Consider the following 23,985-nt stretch of genomic DNA (forward strand, 5'->3'; position numbering starts at 1 on the left):
TTGTCATGCTACATTCAACCATCTCAAAATTGCACATTGCAGGACCAATAGGGAAAGTCAGGGATATGATTGTGGTTTGAGTCCAAGGTGTGAAATGTGCACCATTGAGACTCCAAAGCTCTTTGAGACATGTTGTCAACCACACTTGCTGACAACACGCCAAGTCCTTTTCATAGTCTAGTCTGCCATCTAGTGGCGTTATCATGCAATGATTACAAAAGAGGATAAGGGCTGTTTTTTTTTTTTTTTTTTATTAAATAACTACCTTTAACTAAAAGCTATAATACACCAATATGATCTAATAAATGGCATACTAGTACCATAAATTCTTCCTTAACAGAGATAATAATGCTCAGTTTTGATGACACTGGGGAGAGGTATGAATGTCACAGTAGGTTTATTTGTTTTTGTGGTTTGCAGTGGTGTACAGGTGCACTGCTTCATATTGAGCTCCTATGTAGCTATAGCTAGTAAATGGGAAGTATATGCAAACCACAACCTCTACAATTTTATGTATACATATATATATATATATATATATATATATATATATATATGTGTATATATATGTATATATATGTATGTGTGTGTATATGTATGTGTGTGTATATGTGTATATGTATATATGTGTATATATATATATATATATATGTATGTGTATATATATATATATATATATATATATATCCATCCATCCATCTTCTTCCGCTTATCCGAGGTCGGGTCGCGGGGGCAGCAGCCTAAGCAGGGAAGCCCAGACTTCCCTCTCCCCAGCCACTTCGTCCAGCTCTTCCTGCGGGACCCCGAGGCGTTCCCAGGCCAGCCGGGAGACATAGTCTTCCCAACGTGTCCTGGGTCTTCCCCGCGGCCTCCTACCGGTCGGAGGTGCCCTAAACACCTCCCTAGGGAGGCGTTCGGGTGGCATCCTGACCAGATGCCCGAACCACCTCATCTGGCTCCTCTCGATGTGGAGGAGCAGCGGCTTTACTTTGAGCTCCCCCCGGATGGCAGAGCTTCTCACCCTATCTCTAAGGGAGAGCCCCGCCACCCGGCGGAGGAAACTCATTTCGGCCGCTTGTACCCGTGATCTTGTCCTTTCGGTCATAACCCAAAGCTCATGACCATAGGTGAGGATGGGAACGTAGATCGACCGGTAAATTGAGAGCTTTGCCTTCCGGCTCAGCTCCTTCTTCACCACAACGGATCGATACAGCGTCCGCATTACTGAAGACGCCGCACCGATCCGCCTGTCGATCTCACGATCCACTCTTCCCTCACTCGTGAACAAGACTCTGAGGTACTTGAACTCCTCCACTTGGGGCAAGATCTCCTCCCCAACCCGGAGATGGCACTCCACCCTTTTCTGGGCGAGAACCATGGACTCGGACTTGGAGGTGCTGATTCTCATCCCAGTCGCTTCACACTCGGCTGCGAACCGATCCAGTGAGAGCTGAAGATCCTGGCCAGATGAAGCCATCAGGACCACATCATCTGCAAAAAGCAGAGACCTAATCCTGCAGCCACCAAACCAGATCCCCTCAACACCTTGACTGCGCCTAGAAATTATGTCCATAAAAGTTATGAACAGAATCGGTGACAAAGGGCAGCCTTGGCGGAGTCCAACCCTCACTGGAAACGTGTCCGACTTACTGCCGGCAATGCGGACCAAGCTCTGGCACTGAGCATACAGGGAGCGGACTGCCACAATCAGACAGTCCGTTACCCCATACTCTCCGAGCACTCCCCACAGGACTTCCCGAGGGACACGGTCGAATGCCTTCTCCAAGTCCACAAAACACATGTAGACTGGTTGGGCAAACTCCCATGCACCCTCAAGGACCCTGCCGAGAGTATAGAGCTGGTCCACAGTTCCACGACCAGGACGAAAACCACACTGTTCCTCCTGAATCCGAGGTTCGACTATCTGACGTAGCCTCCTCTTCAGTACACCTGAATAGACCTTACCGGGAAGGCTGAGGAGTGTGATCCCACGATAGTTAGAGCACACCCTCCGGTTCCCCTTCTTAAAGAGAGGAACCACCACCCCGGTCTGCCAATCCAGAGGTACCGCCCCCGATGTCCACGCGATGCTGCAGAGTCTTGTCAACCAAGACAGCCCCACAGCATCCAGAGCCTTAAGGAACTCCGGGCGGATCTCATCTACCCCTGGGGCCTTGCCACCGAGGAGCTTTTTAACTACCTCAGCAACCTCAGCCCCAGAAATAGGAGAGCCCACCACAGACTCCCCAGGCACTGCTTCCTCATAAGAAGACGTGTTGGTGGGATTGAGGAGGTCTTCGAAGTATTCCCTCCACCGATCCACAACATCCGCAGTCGAAGTCAGCAGAACACCATCCCCGCCATACACGGTGTTGATAGTGCACTGCTTCCCCTTCCTGAGGCGGCGGATGGTGGTCCAGAATTGCTTCGAAGCCGTCCGGAAGTCGTTTTCCATGGCTTCCCCGAACTCCTCCCATGTCCGAGTTTTTGCCTCTGCGACCGCTGAAGCCGCACACCGCTTGGCCTGTCGGTACCTGTCCGCTGCCTCAGGAGTCCTATGAGCCAAAAGAACCCGATAGGACTCCTTCTTCAGCTTGACGGCATCCCTCACCGCCGGTGTCCACCAACGGGTTCTAGGATTACCGCCACGACAAGCACCAACTACCTTGCGGCCACAGCTCCAATCAGCCGCCTCGACAATAGAGGCGCGGAACATGGTCCATTCGGACTCAATGTCCAGCACCTCCCTCGTGACATGTTCAAAGTTCTTCCGGAGGTGGGAATTGAAACTCTCTCTGACAGGAGACTCTGCCAGATGTTCCCAGCAAACCCTCACAATGCGTTTGGGCCTGCCAGGTCTGTCCGGCATCCTCCCCCACCATCGCAGCCAACTCACCACCAGGTGGTGATCGGTAGAAAGCTCCGCCCCTCTCTTCACCCGAGTGTCCAAAACATGAGGCCGCAAATCCGATGACACAACTACAAAGTCGATCATGGAACTGCGGCCTAGGGTGTCCTGGTGCCAAGTGCACATATGGACACCCTTATGCTTGAACATGGTGTTCGTTATGGACAATCTGTGACGGGCACAAAAGTCCAATAACAAAACACCGCTCGGGTTCAGATCCGGGCAGCCATTCTTCCCAATCACGCCTCTCCAGGTTTCACTGTCGTTGCCAACATGAGCATTGAAGCCCCCCAGTAGCACGAGGGAATCACCCGGGGGAGCACTCTCAAGTACTCCCTCGAGTGAATCCAAAAAGGGTGGGTACTCTGAGCTGCGGTTTGGCGCGTAAGCGCAAACCACAGTCAGGACCCGTTCCCCCACCCGAAGGCGGAGGGAAGCTACCCTCTCGTCCACCGGGTTGAACTCCAACGTACAGGCTCTGAGCCGGGGGGAAACAAGAATTGCCACCCCAGCCCGTCGCCTCTCACTGCCGGCAACGCCAGAGTGGAAGAGAGTCCATCCCCTCTCGAGAGAACTGGTTCCAGAGCCCTTGCTGTGCGTCGAAGTGAGTCCGACTATATCTAGCCGGAACTTCTCCACCTCGCGCACTAGCTCAGGCTCCTTCCCCCCCAGCGAGGTGACGTTCCACGTCCCAAGAGCTAGCTTCTGTAGCCGAGGATCGGACCGCCAAGTGCCCTGCCTTCGGCTGTCGCCCAGCTCACATCGCACCCGACCTCTATGACCCCTGCTATGGGTGGTGAGCCCATTGGAGGGGGGACCCACGTTGCCTCTTCGGGCTGTGCCCGGCCGGGCCCCATGGGGACAGGCCCGGCCACCAGGCGCTCGCCATCGTGCCCCACCTCCGGGCCTGGCTCCAGAGGGGGGCCCCGGTGACCCGCGTCCGGGCGAGGGAAATCTGGGTCCTTGTTTTTTATTATTCATGGAGGTCTTTGAGCCGCTCTTTGTCTGATCCCTCACCTAGGACCAGTTTGTCTTGGGAGACCCTACCAGGGGGCATAAAGCCCCCGGACAACATAGCTCCTAGGATCATTGGGACACGCAAACTCCTCTACCACGTTAAGGTGGCAGCTCAGAGAGGAGTATATATATATATGTATGTGTATATATATATATGTATGTGTATATATATATATATATATATATATATATATATATATATATATGTATATGTATATATATATATATATATATATATATATATATATATATATATATATATATGTATATGTGTAATTGATGGCTCCAGCGCCCCCCGCGACCCCAAAGGGAATAAGCGGTAGAAAATGGATGGATGGATGGATGGATGGATTTATTTATATAACCATTTGTTTTTTGACATTTTTTTTACGGTGTGTTTACATGATAAAGAAGCACATCAAATCTTAACATTTTCTTAAGATGAACTCTACATATAAATATTACTTTTGTAGCTCTCATGACTAAAGATCATTTGAGTTGTGTGAAGCAGCAAACGAAACAAAGCAGACTGACATCCCAGTGCTCAATGGCCAAATGCTTGTTTATGACTTCTCTCTTTGTGTGTAGAAAAGGGCCAAGAATCAAGTTGCCCTTTCACTCGGACTGCGAGCGCCATTAGCTGGAACCTTGGTGTTGGGGGTTGCGGCCCGCTGCGAGGGCAATGACCATAAAACCTGTCTGGGCTGCAGCGGGAGGGACAGCCGCCTCCTTGCTCCACTAACCCCTCCCTCCTCCTCCACCCAATTCCTCTTTTCCATCCCTCCCCCATTCCACAGCTCAGAAATAGCTGTAGTGTTATAGCTGCGGGACCCCCCAGTCGGCCCCAAGTGTTGATTATAGGGCTCGAAGAGGTGGGGGTGCTTTGTCCAGATATGCTGCACCAACTGACCCCCCAAGCCCCCCTCCTCTGTCCTCCCTGGTTCAAGTCACAGCACATAAAACTAATGGAGAAAAGTAACGTCTCACTTCCTTTAAGTGGCTGGAATAGTTGATAAAATGTAAACACTGTCCCAAGATAATGCTCCTACTGCGGGTGTTACATGACTTATATTCATCTCCTCTCTTAACACATGTTGCACAATAGCTGCTTGTAAACACTTTGTTTCTCCTTGCTCCAGGTATTAAAGCGACAGGGCAGCGTTACTTGCTGACCAAGGCTCCCGTGTGGTTAAGTGTGTGTATATATTCAGTGAATGGTGCCATTAGTTGTCTGCAGCTGTGTGTTTGTGCTCTTGTGTTGTGTGTCTCGCACCCACTCTAGATTAACTTATTTGTCAGCCGGAACTGCACAATGAGGTGTCGCCTCTTTCAAAGTATGTCGGCAGGAAGTTGTGACGTGTATATACACGCACCCACACACTTGCAGTTGCAGGTCATTCTGGTATATTATTACAAAGAGGCTTTTGTGATGGAATGTCACTTTTATTATGTGACATGCTTACTAAGGAGATATGGCACTGAGCAGCGTTTCATTTGCACCAGTTTGTATAGAAAATGGGTGGATAATAGAAATACTTTTCTTCAAAAAGTGGGACTGGATGTTGAGAGATGCTGTCATTGAATCAAATGCCAAATGGCTTTAGTTGATGTCTGCAATGCTTCTTAATGCAACACAGCTAACCCTGGATACCATTTTAATACAGCTCATATTGGGTGTGAAATGACATTGTTTTTGGCAAAGGCATGACACTCTTCATGTTTTTATATCGCACAGCAAGCATGATAGCACAGCGAAATAATAATAATAAAATGATTTGTTTCTCGGACGGCTTAATCCTTAAGCATTGACAGTCTAAGTGGACGCAGATGTCAGCTCTGGCTTTTAAACACCGTGCAGGTTCCTACTCCTTCAGCCTTTTGCAGGGCCCTCACTGATGATTCATGTCCTGTGAAGACTTTGATGTCAGGTCATGCTCTTGTTCAAAGTGAGAGTCTCGCATCCCTCCTCTGTGTCCTAGCATTTCGCTAAGCTAACAGCCACTTGGAGAGAAGCTTTTACTTTGCCCTGCTTACACCTGATATTTTTTTTCCCACACGTTTTTGTATGCACCAAGGGAATGTGTGCGGACAGTGAAGACATAATGTGAAGTTGATGATGAATTATGGAGCAAAAATAACTGCAATGTACTATTGAAATATGATCAAATACAATAGAAACTGGACCAGCTGGACAAGACGAACAACTGTCCAATGAGTGAGTCACTTTAATATTGATCATGATACACGCAACACGCCATGCGTGTTATTAGACCTACAGTGCATACGCTGTCTGGCTAGCTGTGTACAAACAAAACATGAAATGTGGGCTAATACTTTACAGATAATGTAATATGATTGTTCACGTTTTTCAGTCAGTACAAATTGGTGTCCTATCGCATTGTTGTGCATTACAAACTCAAACGCATTTCCTGTTGACATAGAAGCTAGCTTATCTCTTGCCGTAGTTGGCTTTTACGGCTGTTACCGTAGCATGGCGATGTGTTACTACACTAGCAAAATAGTTCCTCCATGTTCGCTTTTGCAATAACAACGTCGCTACAGTTTGATTATAATTCAGGTTACGGAACGTAAATGAAGTATTGACTGTTTTTGAATATATTTTTAAAGGGATTTAGAGGTAGGACTGATTGTTCATGTTAGTTGCATTGCTAGCCACCTAGAACAGGCCAATTTTTACATGTTAGAAAACAAAACAAAACTGAAACTTTTGTCTTCGCGTCTCTCATAATTGTGAACGATAGGCAAAAAAAAAGTGCAGTTCCCCTTTAAAGGGGCACTATTATACAAAACCGACTTTTCTTACCTATTGGTACCTGTTATGTATTTGTGATCTGCATAAGTCCCGAAAATTTAAAATCAAACCTTGGAAGTAAAGCAGAGATATTTAAATGGGTTATACTTGTATAGCGCTTTTCTACCTTCAAGGTACTCAAAGCGCTTTGACACTATTTCCACATTCACCCATTCACACACACATTCACACACTGATGGCGGGAGCTGCCATGCAAGGCCTTAACCACGACCCATCAGGAGCAAGGGTGAAGTGTCTTGCTCAAAGACACAACGGACGTGATGAGGTTGGTTGAAGGTGGTTATTGAACCAGGAACCCTCAGGTTGCTGGCACGGCCACCCGCCCAACAGCGCCACGCCGTTGTTATAAAACAATCTTGCCTTCCTTCATACTTCGAACAAATGAAGCGTTTGGAATTTGCCTAATTTGTCGTTTTTTTCCCTTTGGTGATGTCAGGGGATATCTCCCCATATGGTAAAGGTTTACTCTCGAGTCCACTATTGTACGCTGTAATCAATAAGTTTCTAATTTTTCTCTATCCTCGTTGTTGGGCAGACTGGCTCGTACATGCACGTGCATCCTCCGCTATTACCATTTTTTCGTACAAACTAGTAGCATATAGTTCTAATCTATACCCGTCATTAGACTCAATATGTAAGCGCTAAAAACTACAACATGGATGACGGGGGAGAAAACCCAGTCGAAGTGGAGGCACGCGAATAAGATCGCTCACATAACTGTGCATCCTGAAGAGACAGAAAGCGGCTTGAAGATGGTCTGTAAAACATAATCTATCCAACGTTTTGACGAAACTCAGTTGACAGTAAAAAGTCGTTGTCGCAATTGTTGGATATGACTTTAAACCATAACCAAGCATGCACCAATATCACGCCGTGACTTATTTGGAGTTGTTTGCTGTTTTCCTGTGTGTAGTGTTTTAGTTCTTGTCTTGCGCTCCTATTTTGGTGGCTTTTTCTATTTTTTGGGGGTATTTTCCTGCAGCAGTTTCATGTCTTCCTTTGAGCGATATTTCCTGCATCTACTTTGTTTTAGCAATCAAGAATATTTCAGTTGGTTTTATCCTTCTTTGTGGGGACATTGTTGATTGTCATGTCATGTTCGGATGTACTTTGCGGACGACGTCTTTGCTCCACAGTAAGTCTTTGCTGTTGTCCAGCATTCTGTTTTTATTTACTTTGTAGCCAGTTCAGTTTTAGTTTCGTTCTGCATAGCCTTCCCTATGCTTGGCACTCAGCATCAAGGGTTGGAATTGAGGGTTAAATCACCAAAAATGATTCCCGGGCGCGGCACTGCTGCTGCCCTCTGCTCCCCTCACCTCCCAGCGGGTGATCAAGGGGATGGGTCAAATGCAGAGGACTAATTTCACCACACCTTGTGTGTGTGTGACAATCATTGGTACTATAACTATAACTAAGTGTCAATGCCTTTTCTTACGGGCACTCACCTTTTTGTTTATTTTTTGTTAAAGCATTAGACACCTTTTTACCTGCACACTGCCTCCCGCTGTTTCCGACGTCTACAAAGCAATTAGCTACCGGCTGCCACCTACTGCCGAGCTCTAGACAGCAACGAGACTCAACAACAACACATAATTTGCAGACTATAATTACTGGTTTACAAAAAATATTTTCAACCCAAATATGTGAAATTAGATAATCTCCCACGGAACACCAGACTGTATCTCACGGCACACTAGTGTGCCGCGGCACAGTGGTTGAAAAACACTGATGTAGACCACAAGGAAGTGTTTTAAATGTAGAAAAAAATGTAATGGAGAGAGTATTTTCTTCTTTACAAAAATAATTAAAGTAAAAAATATGTTGCATTAAAACTACTCTAACAAGTACAATTAATCAGAAAAGTTACTTAAGCAAATGTAACTGAGTAAAAGTAGTGCGTTATTACCCACTTCTTTCGGTATACGAAAACCACAGAAAATTTGGAATACATTTTTTTTGTGTGTGAAATCATTTAATAGGGTTTCCGCGGGGCATTAAAAAGCATTAAATGTTATGTGGATTTTGCGAAAATTAAGGCTTTAAGCATTAAAAACCATTAAGTTTGATGTCCAGAGGCATTAAAAAATTATACAATTCTAGGACTGTGCCGATACTAGTAAGTCAGTCAATCGTATGGTAAATGAACTTAATAAATTTGCCGTTACCGATAAATTGGTACGTCTGTCTGTGTTTCTTTTCTTCGTTTGCGACTTTCAAACTGGATACAAGAGGTCTTGTAAGATCCGAAAGCCTGAAAATCGCTGCCTCAGTATGACAAAATGAAACTGCTCTGGGGGCCCAAACGTTGCCATTCTTTCATCAATGTAGGCGTGTAGTCCTTAACTGTGACACCATGTCATGTTAATGAGGAAGCTGAGCTACTTTCATACACGACTCCTTTATTCCAGTTCAACACACATGAGCTAACTTGGCTAACATTAGCAACTCTCGTGACGCACCTCACTTGACCTACGGTGGCCTATAGAATGGACAGCCAAGACAAATCTCAGAACAGACCACAACTTTTTATTCACTGACATTCCCACAGTAAATTAATTAGAGTTCCTTTAGGTGCCTGACACTTAATACATAACTTACTATCTACTGTACCAATTTTAAACAACTGAGAGGCTGTTAAATACAATATTTTTAAAAGGTTAACTCAACCTACTTCTAATGCATCGAAAGGATGCAAATGTCAGTCTATGGTGTGTCTTTTTCTAAACTGTTTAAAAATTAGTCATCTATTTCCAAACACATGCATCATTTGCATTCCTAGTATGATGTTTATTTATTATTCAATCAAGCCATTTAACATATTTTTGAATGGTGTCCTGATTAAAAAATTTACCCTACAGTTTGTGGCTATTATAAGGCATATTTTCAGGGGATATGCATTTTTACAGCATATTTTAAAAAGATAACATTTAAAATTTACTTTTGGTCATATTGCATTGATCAACTAATTCAGAATTGGATGTTTATGTAGAGGGCTTAAGTGCAGTTCCCCTTTTATTAAAGGCCTACTGAAACCCACTACTACCGACCACGCAGTCTGATAGTTTGTATATCAATGATGAAATCTTAACATTGCAACACATGCCAATACGGCCGGGTTAGCTTACTAAAGTGCAATTTTAAATTTTGCGCGAAATATCCTGCTGAAAACGTCTCGGTATGATGACGCCGGCACGTGACATCACGGATTGTAGAGGACATTTTGGGACAGCATGGTGGCCAGCTATTAAGTCGTCTGTTTTCATCGCAAAATTCCACAGTATTCTGGACATCTGTGTTGGTGAATCTTTTGCAATTTGTTCAATGAACAATGGAGACAGCAAAGAAGAAAGCTGTAGGTGGAAGCGGTGTATTGCGGCCGACTGCAGCAACACAAACACAGCCGGTGTTTCATTGTTTACATTCCCGAAAGATGACAGTCAAGCTTTACCATTGGCCTGTGGAGAACTGGGACAACAGAGACTCTTACCAGGAGGACTTTGAGTTAGATGCGCAGACGCGGTACCGTGAGTACGCATGCAGCTGCGGCTTCCAAACATTTGATCGCTAGCCCGTACGTGCGTGCCGATATGTGCATGTCACGTACGTAACTTTGGGGAAATATATGTGCTGTATGAACTTTGGGGAGGTGAACGGTACTTTGGGCTGTGGGATTGAGTGTGTTGTGCAGGTGTTTGAGTTGTATTGGCGGGTTATATGGACGGGAGGGGCGAGGTGTTTGTTATGCGGTATTAATTTGTGGCATATTAAATACAAGCCTGGTTGTGTTGTGGCTAATAGAGCATATATATGTCTTGTGTTTATTTACTGTTTTAGTCATTCCCAGCTGAATATCAGGTCCCACCCGCCTCTCACAGCATCTTCCCTATCTGAATCGCTCCCACTGCCCTCTAGTCCTTCACTCTCACTTTCCTCATCCACAAATCTTTCATCCTCACTCAAATTAATGGGGAAATCGTCGCTTTCTCGGTCCGAATCGCTCTCGCTGCTGGTGGCCATGATTGTAAACAATGTGCAGATGTGAGGAGCTCCACAACCTGTGACGTCACGCTACTCGTCTGCTACTTCCGGTAGAGGCAAGGCTTTTTTATCAGCGACCAAAAGTTGTGAACTTTATCGTCGATGTTCTCTACTAAATCCTTTCAGCAAAAATATGGCAATATCGCGAAATGATCAAGTATGACACATAGAATGGACCTGCTATCCCCGTTTAAATAAGAAAATCGCATTTCAGTAGGCCTTTAACTTTGATTGAAAGTACAGTGTGATGATTGACAAGCGGAACCTTTGAATTGGCTATTGTCTAGGCCGGTGCACGAAGTCAGAACACCGAATACTTGGAATGCTACATCTTGTGAATGTGCTCAAGATGTGGCGAAAGTGAAAAAAAAATACATGTCGGGAGAATAGGAAAATTAAAACATTTCAGCTAAAATGGCTGGATGCTAACTTTTCAAAACTTGGTAAAAGCCTGTCAATTGTAAACCCAGATAGGTGTTCTGGAGCATGTGCAAAAAGACCTCCAAACTTTGCTCAATGGGCATCAATGCGGTGAAATTACACATCCTATTAACTAATCACAATTCGGCTATTAAAGGCAGGCATCAGTTAATGTCAGATTTCTTTTTTGGCGCGACCAACAAAGCAACTTCTGCTGTCGCCTTCATAATTGTCAGCTGCTGCTACTGCAAAAACACAAATAAAAATACATTCTCAGATGAAACAGTCTTACTAGCCAATACTAAATAGTAACAGTTAATGTTATTTTTCAACTATTCAATATTATTATTGTCAAATGCTTACAATTTTGTCTGTATACAGAAGCTTTTGACTATACATAAAAACCATATAGGGGTCGGACATGGCATTACATTTTTAAGTGGCATTAAAAAGCATTAAATAAAAATTGTTGGCACCTGTAAAAACCCTGTTTAACAAATTTGGCCTGAAATTTGAAGTTGTTTTGCCGCTGATTGTGATCTTCAGTAAGGAAAACAAGTTTAGTTTTTTTGGCTTCTTCCCATTATGCATCATCCTCAATGATTTATGCGTCTGTCTTTCTCCAGGAATACCAGAACTACGGTTGGTGGGTTGGAGAGAAGAATGGAAATATTGGAATCGTGCCTAAAGACTACCTGCTGGAGCTCTACGCTTTATAAATGCAAGTTGGTTCAGTTTAAAAACATGCTTATCAACATAAAGTCCACTTTGATCCAATGCTGTTGCACCAAAATATGCTTCTTTTTCTCGTGTATTTTCTACTAAAATGTATTTTGTTAAAAAAATAGCCCTGATAAAATAAAAGTAGAGAAATGTGTTTTTAGCATGAGCAATTTTTCTTGGTTCACCTCAACCTTAGACTTAGACAAACTTTATTGATCCACAAAGGAAATTGTTCGAAATGAAAGCAAAAAAAAAGCAACGTTAAGTGCTGCTCACACTGGAGTATGAAAGTGGTGATCGGAGGGGCCGTAGGCACAAATTGGCATCCATGCTTCCGTCAGTCTATCCCAGGGCAGGTGTGGCTACAAATGTAGCTTGACACCTTCAAGGTGTGAATGCGGAGTGAATGAATGATTGGTTCTCACTTCTTTGTGCAGCGCTTTGCGTGTGTAGAAAAGCGCTATATTCAATTCAATTCTTATATCAAAATATGGACAGCACATATTAATGAACATATATGCAATATGTAAATATGTCAGGTTTTAACCAAGGGCTAATTTCCGCCTGTTGTCCTCAGACAGGTTGGTGTATACATACAAACGACAATAACATTCACACAAAACAGAGGAAAGTCAGGCTCTCCGCAACTGACTCAGTAACATTCAGGTGATTTAAAGGATAGGGTTAAAAACAAACAAAACGTTGTGGCTTGTGCAGCCCTTTGAGACACTTGTGATTTAGGGCTATATAAATAAACATTGATTGATTGATTGAAAAAACGAGGTAATTAATTTAGAAATAAAACCATTAAAAAATAATAAGGAGGAATGTATATGTATTGCATTGCACATAGTCAGAATAAAGTGCCATGATATACTGTATTGCATATACAGCCCAAATAAAGTACATGATATATTGCACACAGCCCGAAAAAAGTGAGATAGTGCCATAGCACACAGCCCAAGTAAAATGTCAAATGTAAAACTACAGATTTGTAAATGATGTTTAAATGCTCAAATTATGACATTGATTAAATTACCTTTTATCATTGTGTTTATTTGTGTTATCACAAATCTAACCAAATAACTCTAAATTAAGTCTTTGTTACTTAGAATATGTTCCCCTAGTGTCCAAAAAACTCTAAATTAAGTCTTTGTTACTTACAATATGTTCCCCATACTAAAATGTTACCAAAAACATAAAACTTTGTCTTGAATTTGAAAAAAAAAAAAACCATTTTATTTTTCACTAAAGAAGGGTTCGGTGAATGCGCATATGAAACTGGTGGGGTTCGGTACCTTCAACAAGGTTAAGAACCACTGCCTTAGAGGGACAAGCGGTATAGAAAATGGATGGATGGATGGATACATAAAAATATTAATAAAAACAATAATATTGATACATGTTAACATCTCCCTGACTGGGCTTTAAATCCTGGTCCACATGCAAGTAAGTGTCATTACTCCTTGAGCGATCCAGCTACCTACAGGATATCTACTCAATTAATGAGCAGTTTTCTGTAAAACTGGTTTCATTATTTGGATGATGTTTGGCGGGCCAATTGAGGACAGATTTGGAGGGCCCTTGTAATAGATCTTCTAACACAGCAGTCCAGCAGTAGGACACAATAGCACGACTGTCAATATCAGATGGTTTCAGTTGGTTTACATTCAAATGTATTAATGGTAAAAAAAATAAAAAAATAGACTTATTCATGTGGTCAGCACTTTCAAAGGGGTCTGGGTGCGTTTTATGGCACCTGAGAGATTTTGCCGGGCAGAAGATCACGGTGTGCCAGATGGTTGGCTGGGCTCTGTGCCTGAGGTGCACTAATAAGGCAGACAGCCACTCTGATAGCACGGATCCTTATCGCCCTCCGAGGGGCCGTTTGACAGCAGGCGAGGCAGCGTTTGCTTGGTGCGTTCTGCCGAGGTTACGCACACACTGTACATATCATTTTACAGCCTTCCACGCTCAAATACCAAAGTTATACCACAGTTGTTTTGGGAAGCAACGAAACCCGCTCAAGGTGTTCTCAAGGTTGCGAAGGAAAATTGACTTATTTCCTTTTTTTTGCACCAACGACTGGGGTTTGTTCCTCCTGAGTGATGAGCGAGTCTCGTGTCCTCTGGGTGACATTCAATGCCCACATAAATCCTGCTCTTTACAGTATGACACTTGGCTGTAAACCTTCTCTGCTAATTGGAGATCGAATGAATTACCATAATTAGTTATTGAATATGCTATGTTGGATGCACGTCGTATGTAGACAGTAAATGCTTTGTTTTAGGGCAGAAAATGGCTGCAGTGGAACAAAGTGATTTGTCGCAGATCATGCTGGGACATATGTGTGAAAACAGCCATTCATTCATTTTTCATTTTATATTTTGATACTAAAATGATCATTTCAACAAGAGCATGTCTTTACTGATGTCCTGGCTTGTTTGTTACCCTCAGAGTCTTTTTACTGTCTGGGTAGGTTGCCAAAGGGAAGTATAGGCTAAATATTTCCTTTCAATTTTATGTGACAATAATGGATTTCCTTAATGGATGTCAACTGTACACCCCATTCCCCGGTTAGCTGTAGACTGCCATGTTCTGGGAACATACAGGTCATTTTATTGCAATTTAACATCAAGATAAATGTTTTCCAGATAAATACCAGCCCACCATTTATCTACAGACCACTAAATTACACTAATGGTACCACAATATCGCCAATTAATACTCTGAATCATAAAGTTGTGTCTCTAACATACATAAGATGAATATATGTTATCAAAAGAGAGTATATCTAAAGTACTAGATAAAAATAAAGTACAAGAGAAAGATTGCTGAATTATGAATTACTTTTTTAAAAGCTAATGCTAGTGTAGCATTTTCTTTTACAAAGTTTCTGTTACTATCAACAATAACATTGCTTAAGTGTTACACATTTAACTAACTTCAAGCTAACATGCTAATGGAAGTGTATTTAAAAAAAAGTAATATAAACTAACATGGTAATACTAGACGTTTATTAAAAAGACTTATGGTTCTTCTTTTCGGGTCTTTGAAGCATGTGGTTATATGACAGTTTCCCATTTCTTTACACAGTCTTTTGCATCGTCGTTGAACTCTGCAAGATCTTTTAAGCTGCACTGGTTGGGGAATAAGCGGTAGAAAATGGATGGATGGATGGATGGATGGATGGATGGTTGGGTAGCAGAAGACAGACAAGGCAGTGCTGCATCGTATGGTCCTCTTCTCCGCATTCGCAGGTGGTTGGGCCGGTTTTGTAGCCCCATCTGGCCATAGTCGCTTTTGATCGCCCCGTTCTTGTTCTCAGGCGGTTTAGTGTCTTCCACTGGACCCATGGTGTTTCCGACCTGGGGGGAAGGTCTTCAGAAGGGGGGATTCCCATGTCAATAGGAGCTGGGTCTTTCGCTAGTGTTTGTGTCCATAGCTGGAGTCTGGTTTCTTCCCGAGATGTTGTTAGGGGCTGGTAGTTGCTGAGGAAGCTTCTCCTTGACTTCAGACGTTGGGCTGAGGGTTCACGTCCATGGAGGAGGTGGCGTTAATCACTGGTAGCTTTTGTGAACTCTACTTGGCTGGCAACTTCCCGTCTCACGTCTGCAGGGGCAATGCCAGCGAGGAGATGTAGGTTGTTCAGGTTGGTCGGCTTCAAGCAACCAGTGATCAAGCGGCAGGTGTTGTTCAGCCCTGGGTCTAGTTTCTTGGCATGGGTTGATCTCTCCCAAACAGGACATGCATACTCCAATAGCACAGGGCCAAAGCAGTACATCTTAGTGTGTGTGCTGTGGCTCCCCATTTGGAATTTGTCAGTTTCCGTAAGATGTTGTTTCAGGAGCTGACTTTCAGTTTGGTGTTTTTGATGTGTTCCATGAAGGAGAGGGTGCAGTCCAAGGTCACGCCAAGGTAGACAGGGTTGGTACAGTTCTCAAGTGGTGTTCAAGACCATTTAATGTTAAGAGATCGGTTCACATCCCGGTTCCTGAGATGGAACGAGCTGACTTGGTCTTATGGTATATGAAAATCATAACTGGCTGACATGTGGAAACATTTATTTTAAAATATATATTTTTGGCTATCAAATAATATATGACTTATAAATGGGTCACATTTTACAAAGTTAAAGCTAACACGCTAATGTTAGTGTATTTAAAGAATTTAAAAAAAATACTATAAATTTATACTAACATGCTACAGTAGACGTTTAAAAAGTATTTTGCATCGAAAATCACATGTGGCTGAAATATGAAACAAATCTGAAAAACTTAAACTTACTAATCTTGTATATCTTTTATAATGTATTTCTTCAACTAGCAAAATACTGTAATATATGACTTAATTATGAAACACATTTAAATACGTTAAAGCTAACATGCTGATGTTAATGTATTAAAAATAACCCAGTGACGTGCGGTGAACTATACACCAGGTGAGGCAAATATACTTTTGGAGGTTTTTTTCTTTCTTTTTTTTACTTAAATTCATACGGGTAGCTCATCATTAGGTTGCACATTAGAATAACAAGAAAAAGAAGGGATTTATTTGCTTTCATGAAAACATCATAATGATATTATGATATGATAAATGGGTCCAAAAAGTATTTGATAAAGTTGTTATTAAATACTTTTTGGTCCCATTTGGTTTTAACAAAATAAATCAAGTATTGTGAGTGTATCTTACCTTTCTGTACTTGTATCTGAAGCAGCAATAGCTATCCTCCATGAAAACCTACTTTGTATGATCACATTCATTTTGTCTTAAAGTCTAGTTTAGAGAAGTATTTCATCTTGGATACAGTATATAATCCTCCATATTGGCAGACACATTCATTTGATATAATGTTATTGCAAGCAATTAAACAATATTTTTGCGTCTGACAAAACACACCCACAAACGCTGGTTTACTCTAATAAAAATGCCATGTTTGTTATAAATACAGTTTTGAAAAAAAGGGAAAAAAAGGCTGGCTTCCGCTGGATAGACATGTGTCTGCTCGCACTTCTCCCAGTGTGGCGAGTCAGAGTACTGCTAGCTTGTTATCACTTATTCTGCAGCCGAGTAGTCGCAAGAATGATCCCTGGGATCACTAGCGCCCTCTACCACCATGAGGCGGGAGAACTGCGTGCCTCACCCAGTGCGTCTGCGCAGCCATTTTATGATTGCTCAGCACAAGAAATACGTTAAACACATACAGTTGTTGACAAAATACACTGTACATTATATACCTCAGCTAACTAAACTATGGAAATGTATAATATAATTCATATAGCAATACGGTCTCACTGCACAGCAGGCCAGCAGTTAGCCGAGTCATTGCGCAATCCATGGTGAGGCTCAACTGGCTGCTGACTCACCGCAAGTCTCTTCTCAGTATTTGAACGGCAAATGTGAAAATTCTGCGATTTTGAATACAAATAATCTAAAACTGGTGAAGTTAAATGGAAAATAACTTTATAGTATAATCACTGGTTACATATATCAATTAAATTTTTTTTTTTTCTTCTTTTTACATTTTTTTTCTTTCCATGATGGCACGTGAGGCACTGCCTCACCTGTCTCCCCTGACTGCATGTCACGGAAATAACCTGTGATCTAAATTGAAGCTAACATGCTAATACTAATGTAGATGTTTAAAAAGTATTTTGCTATGAAAATGACGTGGCAGAAATATGAAACAAATTTAAAAAACGTAAGCTAACTACCATATTTTTCGGAGTATAAGTCGCTCCGGAGTATAAGTCGCACTGGCCGAAAATGCATTATAAAGAAGGAAAAAAACATATAAGTCGCACTGGAGTATAAGTCGCATTTTTGGGGGAAATTTATTTGATAAAACCCAACACCAAGAATAGGCATTTGAAAGGCAATTTAAAATAAATAAAGAATAGTGAACAACAGGCTGAATAAGTGTACGTTATATGAGGCATAAATAACCAACTGAGAACGTGCCTGGTATGTTAACGTAACATATTATGGTAACAGTCATTCAAATAACTATAACATATAGAACATGCTATACGTTTACCAAACAATCTGTCACTCCTAATCGCTAAATCCCATGAAATCTTATACGTCTAGTCTCTTACGTGAATGAGCTAAATAATATTATTTGATATTTTACGGTAATGTGTTAATAATTTCACACTTAAGTCGCTCCTGAGTATAAGTCGCACCCCCGGTTTGCAAACTATGAAAAAAACTGCGACTTATAGTCCGAAAAATACGGTAGTTTCTTTTAGAATGTATTTCTTCCGCTATCAAAATAATAGAGACACAAGTTAAAGCAAGCATGCTAATGTTTTAAAAAAAAAAAAAAATTATTGAAAGAAAAATCATGGCTGAATTATGAAAAACATTGAACTAACTTAAAGCTACTGCTAATGCTAGTTTAGTATTTTACTAAGTCTATAGTTCTATCACTATAAAAACATTGTAGAAACATGTACTAAATGTGAATAACATAGCTAATGCTAATACAGTATTTTTTTTTTTTTAAGTTTATCTCTTAAGCGCTGTGTATCTTTAAATTTATTGCTGTTAAAAATAGCATAGCTGAAATAGGAACCAAATTTAACTGACTAAAAGCTAACATGCTAAAGCAAATGTAGATTTTATTTTACAAAATGTTTTGTCACCATCCAAAACAATATCACTGCCAAAGATTAAGATTGCATACAGTTATAACCAAGTCATTTTTTGGGAGATTGTCGAATGCAGCATGTACAGCGGCCATGTTTGTACAAAATGGCCCTGCAGGGGTTTGCATAGTGGTTGGTCATGTTACCGTAAAATAGGTCATATACTCTAGTCTCGGAATGTCCTGCATGCATCCTCATGTCCTATTATAACCCCAGAGTCTTCTGCTTAAGACTAAAGTCTTGATGTACACCACTATGGAGACTTCATCTTGATCAAGCTGTCAGCTGTTCATGCTGCACTTTCACCAGGTCGTTGTGACATAGATCAGCACGCAGTGTCGTGGAGAGTTTCTGTCAGGAATAGCGCAACCTTATTTATGTGCCATCGCCTGGGATTTCACGGCAAATGTATTGCCTCTCCAACTGGCCTTTTGTCAGTGTTCCATTAAAGCATTTCTTGCTGCTCCACATCCTTAAATGTCCATGTAGGCAATTTTCAAAAGCAAGTCCATCTTAATTGAGGTCACTTTCTGTTACCGTTACTCACAGCAGCTGACAAAAATAAAGGTTTTTGGGTTCTCAGGTGGCTGATGACACAGTGTGTGGAGGCCGTTGACAATAATTTTAAAATTGAAGCCACAATATGTAATGAGTTGCAGGGTCCGAATTATTAAGATGGTGCATACTGTAGTGATCTTCAATATAATATACTCTACCAACCAGGAAACCTCTTATGTTGTTTTTAAGCACTAGCGTCAGTGCCACTCTTTCTTTTTCTACCTTTTTCTTAAATGGAAGTGTGAAAGGACGTAAACCAATGTTAATACCAAATCTTAATCAAACACTGTACCTTGTGATGATATTGAATCTTACTACTTATAGTTTGTTCACTTACATAACTCCTCCTAATTGTCACAATAAAGCAGAAAAAGCCAAAGAAATGGTGTAGCATTTTTCTTTCAAACACACATAATCGCGTACAAAGGTGTCAAACTAAGTTAACACATTGTTAATATTAATGGTAAAACTTAAAAGAGCAAAGTATATAACTTAAAGTGTACTGCTTAATCCTGCTGTTTTAAAGATGAACCACCAAAAATCAAAGAAAACGCCCAAAATGGGCATGGGCCGGTAGGAGATTTTTATGGTATGGGAATGCAGTTGAGAGAGGCTCCAGCACCCTCCGCGACCCCAAAAGGGACAAGCGGTAGAAAATGGATGGATGGATGGGAACCTTAGCAGAAAATATTGTGGTATGGTGTTCCAATTACTTCTCTAGAATGTGTTTTTTTGTATGTCTTTATTGAAGAAGAGAAAATAACTTATTCGCTTAAGTTTTAACCATTATGATCGATGATAAATTTATAAAGTGCAGTTTTTATTGCAGTTTGTTGCTAAATCTGCAACTCAGGTGACAACACAAATATTTTATTTGTTAAAGAAAATTAATGCAATTAAATCCAATCACTTAGTGGCTCAAGAATATCAAAAATACATGATAAAATGCACATTTTAGTAAGATTTTAACATTAAATAAATACAAATAGGCAGGAGGTTTAAGGGGAACTGCGTTTTTTTGGAATTTTGCCAATCATCGGCAATCCCTAGAACACGTCTTCCTTTTGTTATGCATTCTAATTTGTAATATACGGCAAGTATGAGGTGGCTAAAAATGCAGCTAATGGGAGTACACTATTGCGCCCATAAAGCCCTCTAAAAAACATCTAAAAACCATTTACAATATTCCATTTCCATTTTAGCAATATTGGTATTATAAGCGCCAACGCTGACGAGCTACTTTTAGTGGCGCCGTAATCACAGAGTGGTAACTAGCTTATGCAGCTATTGACATACTGAGCTGCTGCTGCTACATCGCCTTTGAGTCGGTAAAAGTTAATTCTAGATTATAAATCATGCCTCTCACTTGTACAGTAGAAGGATGTGGCCGCAAACTGAGAAGTTGGTCATCCTTGACATTCAAGTTCGACACGGAGATGGCGAGAAAGACCCAAAAAGATGCTCGTTTGCGCCCACCTTTATTTTTTTTAACCTGCTTGAGGATTATGATTAATTCTTCATCTAAACGGGAAGATATAAACATCCCATCAGTCGGCATCCCTGTAAGAGTAGACATTGTGATTGTTTTATGTTCATAGTTTGTATTTCTTGTTTTGCACTTAGCAATACTGCTACTTGCTGGATCTGCTTAGAACTCAACTTCTAAAACTGTACATTTAGGCTTAAGAATATAAGGTTCTGGATCGTTTGTCCTTGTCAACTTCCGAAGTCTCTTTTGGTACGGCAGGTGAAGCATTCCTAAACCGCCGATTTAGTAGTTTTAAACGATGGGAATAGTTAAAGAGACGAGCCTCCTTCATTTGTGATCAGCGTGCGGAGCTTGATGCATAGGCCCTGATATCACCACTGCATCCACGCACGACCTTAAGGATTTCTAACTGTCACTTTCACTATTACCATACGGACAATATGAAGGAAAATGTTAGTGGTTTTGAAACCCGTCACTTTTTAATACCAGGAAATACCTTTAAAACCTGCGACCAGCCCAAGATTTAGCAAAACACCTTTCCCCCTTCCAAACCAACGTTCTTAACCATTCAGTATGTGTCCATGCACTAAATTTGTCTGATTTCTCAAATAGTTTGGCTTTAAATAAGCTTCCCACAGCCCATTGAAACACCTTAATTTGATCGTGTTCGGTTTTTGAAAAGGTGGACTAACACACTTTGGATTATGCGATTGAAAACCAGATCTCTTCAGTGGGTGTGTGCTTTTGGAGCGGACCCTTAGTATCACGCATGCGCCAGTCTCAACGCGCGCGATACAACTTGGAAGCAGATACTGTTCAATAAAACCATAACTGGAATAAGAAGGAAACTGTTTATTTGCTTCACAAATTAAAAAACAGAACATTTTGAAGTGCATCGATGGGAGAAAAAAAGAAATGGAGATTTGTTTAAGAAGGTAGCAAAGTATGGCACAGCATAGACGGGCAAACTCTTCAGGCCAAGACTCAGCTGTCTACCTGCACCTAAGGGAGAAACAGCACTCCTTTGAGAACAAAAATTTACGGATTCTGGACAGAGAGAACAGATGGTACAAAAGATGAGTGAGGGAAGCCATTTATGTCAAGGTTAAAGAACCATCCCTGAACAGAGGAGGTGGTCTGTGACACCACCTATCTCCCATATACAACACTGTTCTTTCAACCATTCCTAAAAGACAATTTATCTTCCCACAAATAACAGAAGTTAGAAACATTCTGGTCACAGATGCTCCTTTGTGCCATTTGTTAACAACTGAAAGGAATGCTAACGTGGGTGAATCCGACAAATTTGGGCGGTTATTGGTCAATCCACAGCAATTGTTCTGCCACACAATACCTCAATGCTAACGCATCTCAACAGTTGTTCTTTTTACTACGATAGGGCAAAACCATCCTTGCCCAGGCACACCATCCTGGTATTGGAGTATACAGTAAATATCTGGGGTTTTGGCACCGGCCGCTAGACTAAATCTGACCAGTCTAAGTCGAAGACTAGATTTGACATCTAACTTATCTTCTAACTTATCTTTAAAGTCTGTTCACTTACTGTAGCATCCAGAAAATATTTTTTGAGTAATATTCAAAATAAAGCTAGAAAAAAGTCAAAGAAAACGCAAAGTATCAAAAAGTGTGAAAATAAGTTAACCACTGTTAATAGCAAAACCTAAAAACGACTTAACTTATGGGGACACTGGAGTTTTATTTCTCTCCGTATATAATTTGTTATACATATGTACACAATACTCCCGAGGTTTTTTACCGCTATGATGACTCAGCTGATGATTTGAGCTAAAATTTGTGTTGAATTCAGAATCGGACAGTCCCTTAGAGCAGAGGTTGTTATTATTCTTATTATTTTCTTGCATTCTCTCCAAGGAGACTATGGTAGGACATTGTTTGAAGTTGGACGGTTCCTCCTTTTGATTCCAGTTCCAACAATTCTCGATTCCGATTCTTTTAAGAGACAGGGTGAAAAAATTACTATTCTCACAGGGCTATATTCAGGCAGTATATACAGTAAATATCAATCCTTTCAACCTAAATATAAATGTTAGGGTTTCTTTCCACAGGAATACGCTTCAACAAAAGTGTGACTTTATTTTGTATATATTAGAGGTAAAAATGTTCCGATCAGAGTTTTATACTACCAATTCCGATTGTCTATTAGTGAAATTGACCAACAATTGACCATTTATCACATACAAATGTTTGATCAACACAAAGTCAACAGTACACAATAACGATAAAAAAGCAAATAAACTACTATTTATTTAAATCCTTTGGTTTTTGCCCTCAAAGTCCTCCTGTCTTCAGGGATTTATTCCCTGAGTTTCTAAACATTGACTAAAAGAAAATAAAACAAATTGAGGAAAATATAAATACTGTATCAATCAAAACACTCTAGCATCAATCAAATAATGATACTACCCTTGGTATCAACACTGTCAATTTATGAATTAATCCATCTTCCCTTCCTCCTTTGTTGTATTATCCCCTTTCTTACTCTTATTAATCTACATTCTCCAGTATTTGTTAATGTCATTTTAATAACTGCTTACTTTCTGCTGTAACACATTTTCCATCCCCACTACCAACTGTATTTTTGGGGGAATTTTACCTATCATTCACAAACATTATAAGAGACAGGATGACAGATGTATTTAAAAAAAAAAAAAAAAAAAAAGCATTCTAACTCGTAAATAAAAGTTATTTTATAAGTGAATCAATGGGAGGCCCTCTACTGCGCTTATAAATCCTTCTAAAAACAACATACAAAAAGCGCCAACAATACTCCATATATATTTTGTGACTTGAATATTACCCAAGTATTAGTGATATTGTTACTATAAGCGCTAACGCAGAGAAACTATTTCTAGCAGCGTTGTAATCAGAGGGAGCTAACCGCTTGTGGTGCTGTATTGACATCAGGGGTTGCGGAGCTCGAAAGTTTATTCTAGATCATAAATAATGCCTCTCACCTGGATAGTATGAAGACTAATTTTTTGACGAGTTGGTCAACTTTAGCAACCAATTTAGAACCAGTAGTGGCGAGAAAGACATGAAAAGACGCTTGGTCACCCCCCTTTTTTTACTTCGTGTGGATTATGAAGTCTAAAAAGGAACATATGAACATCTTATCAGCCGACAACCTAATGACAGCAGACATTCTACAATAAGGGATGTTTTATTATGTTTGTTGGCTCTTATGAAGTCTGCAGTGAGCAGTGATCACTCAGTGATGTTGTTATAAATAAAAAGCAAAAGTCAAGATGCGTTTATGAAATTGACACACAGCCGAATGTTAAAAATGATAAAAAATATGTAAATATTA

The 23,985-nt window shown here is 41.0% G+C and overlaps 2 protein-coding genes across 4 annotated transcripts in view; one reads left to right on the forward strand and one right to left on the reverse strand.

The window, feature by feature from the left end:
* The window catches only part of skap2 (src kinase associated phosphoprotein 2), an 86,004-nt gene that overhangs the window by 22,943 nt on the left and 39,076 nt on the right, over positions 1–23,985 (forward strand). For 2 of the 3 annotated variants that reach the window (XM_061953692.1, XM_061953708.1), the window contains exon 11: positions 11,843–12,105. In XM_061953692.1, coding sequence (XP_061809676.1) covers positions 11,843–11,935 — 93 coding nt within the window. In that variant the 3' untranslated portion in view covers positions 11,936–12,105. Of the gene's footprint in view, positions 1–11,842; positions 12,106–23,985 lie in introns of those variants that run through there. The other variant, XM_061953700.1, reaches the window with a different exon arrangement.
* snx10b (sorting nexin 10b) overlaps positions 21,484–23,985 on the reverse strand; it is a 61,972-nt gene continuing 59,470 nt past the window's right edge. Inside the window, exon 9 of the mRNA XM_061953748.1 lies at positions 21,484–21,683. Within this exon, the coding sequence (XP_061809732.1) occupies positions 21,629–21,683 (55 nt within the window). The 3' untranslated portion in view covers positions 21,484–21,628. The remainder of the gene's footprint in view (positions 21,684–23,985) is intronic.

The sequence above is a fragment of the Nerophis lumbriciformis genome, linkage group LG04 (genome assembly GCF_033978685.3).
Source record: "Nerophis lumbriciformis linkage group LG04, RoL_Nlum_v2.1, whole genome shotgun sequence".
NCBI classification, from domain to species: domain Eukaryota; kingdom Metazoa; phylum Chordata; class Actinopteri; order Syngnathiformes; family Syngnathidae; genus Nerophis; species Nerophis lumbriciformis.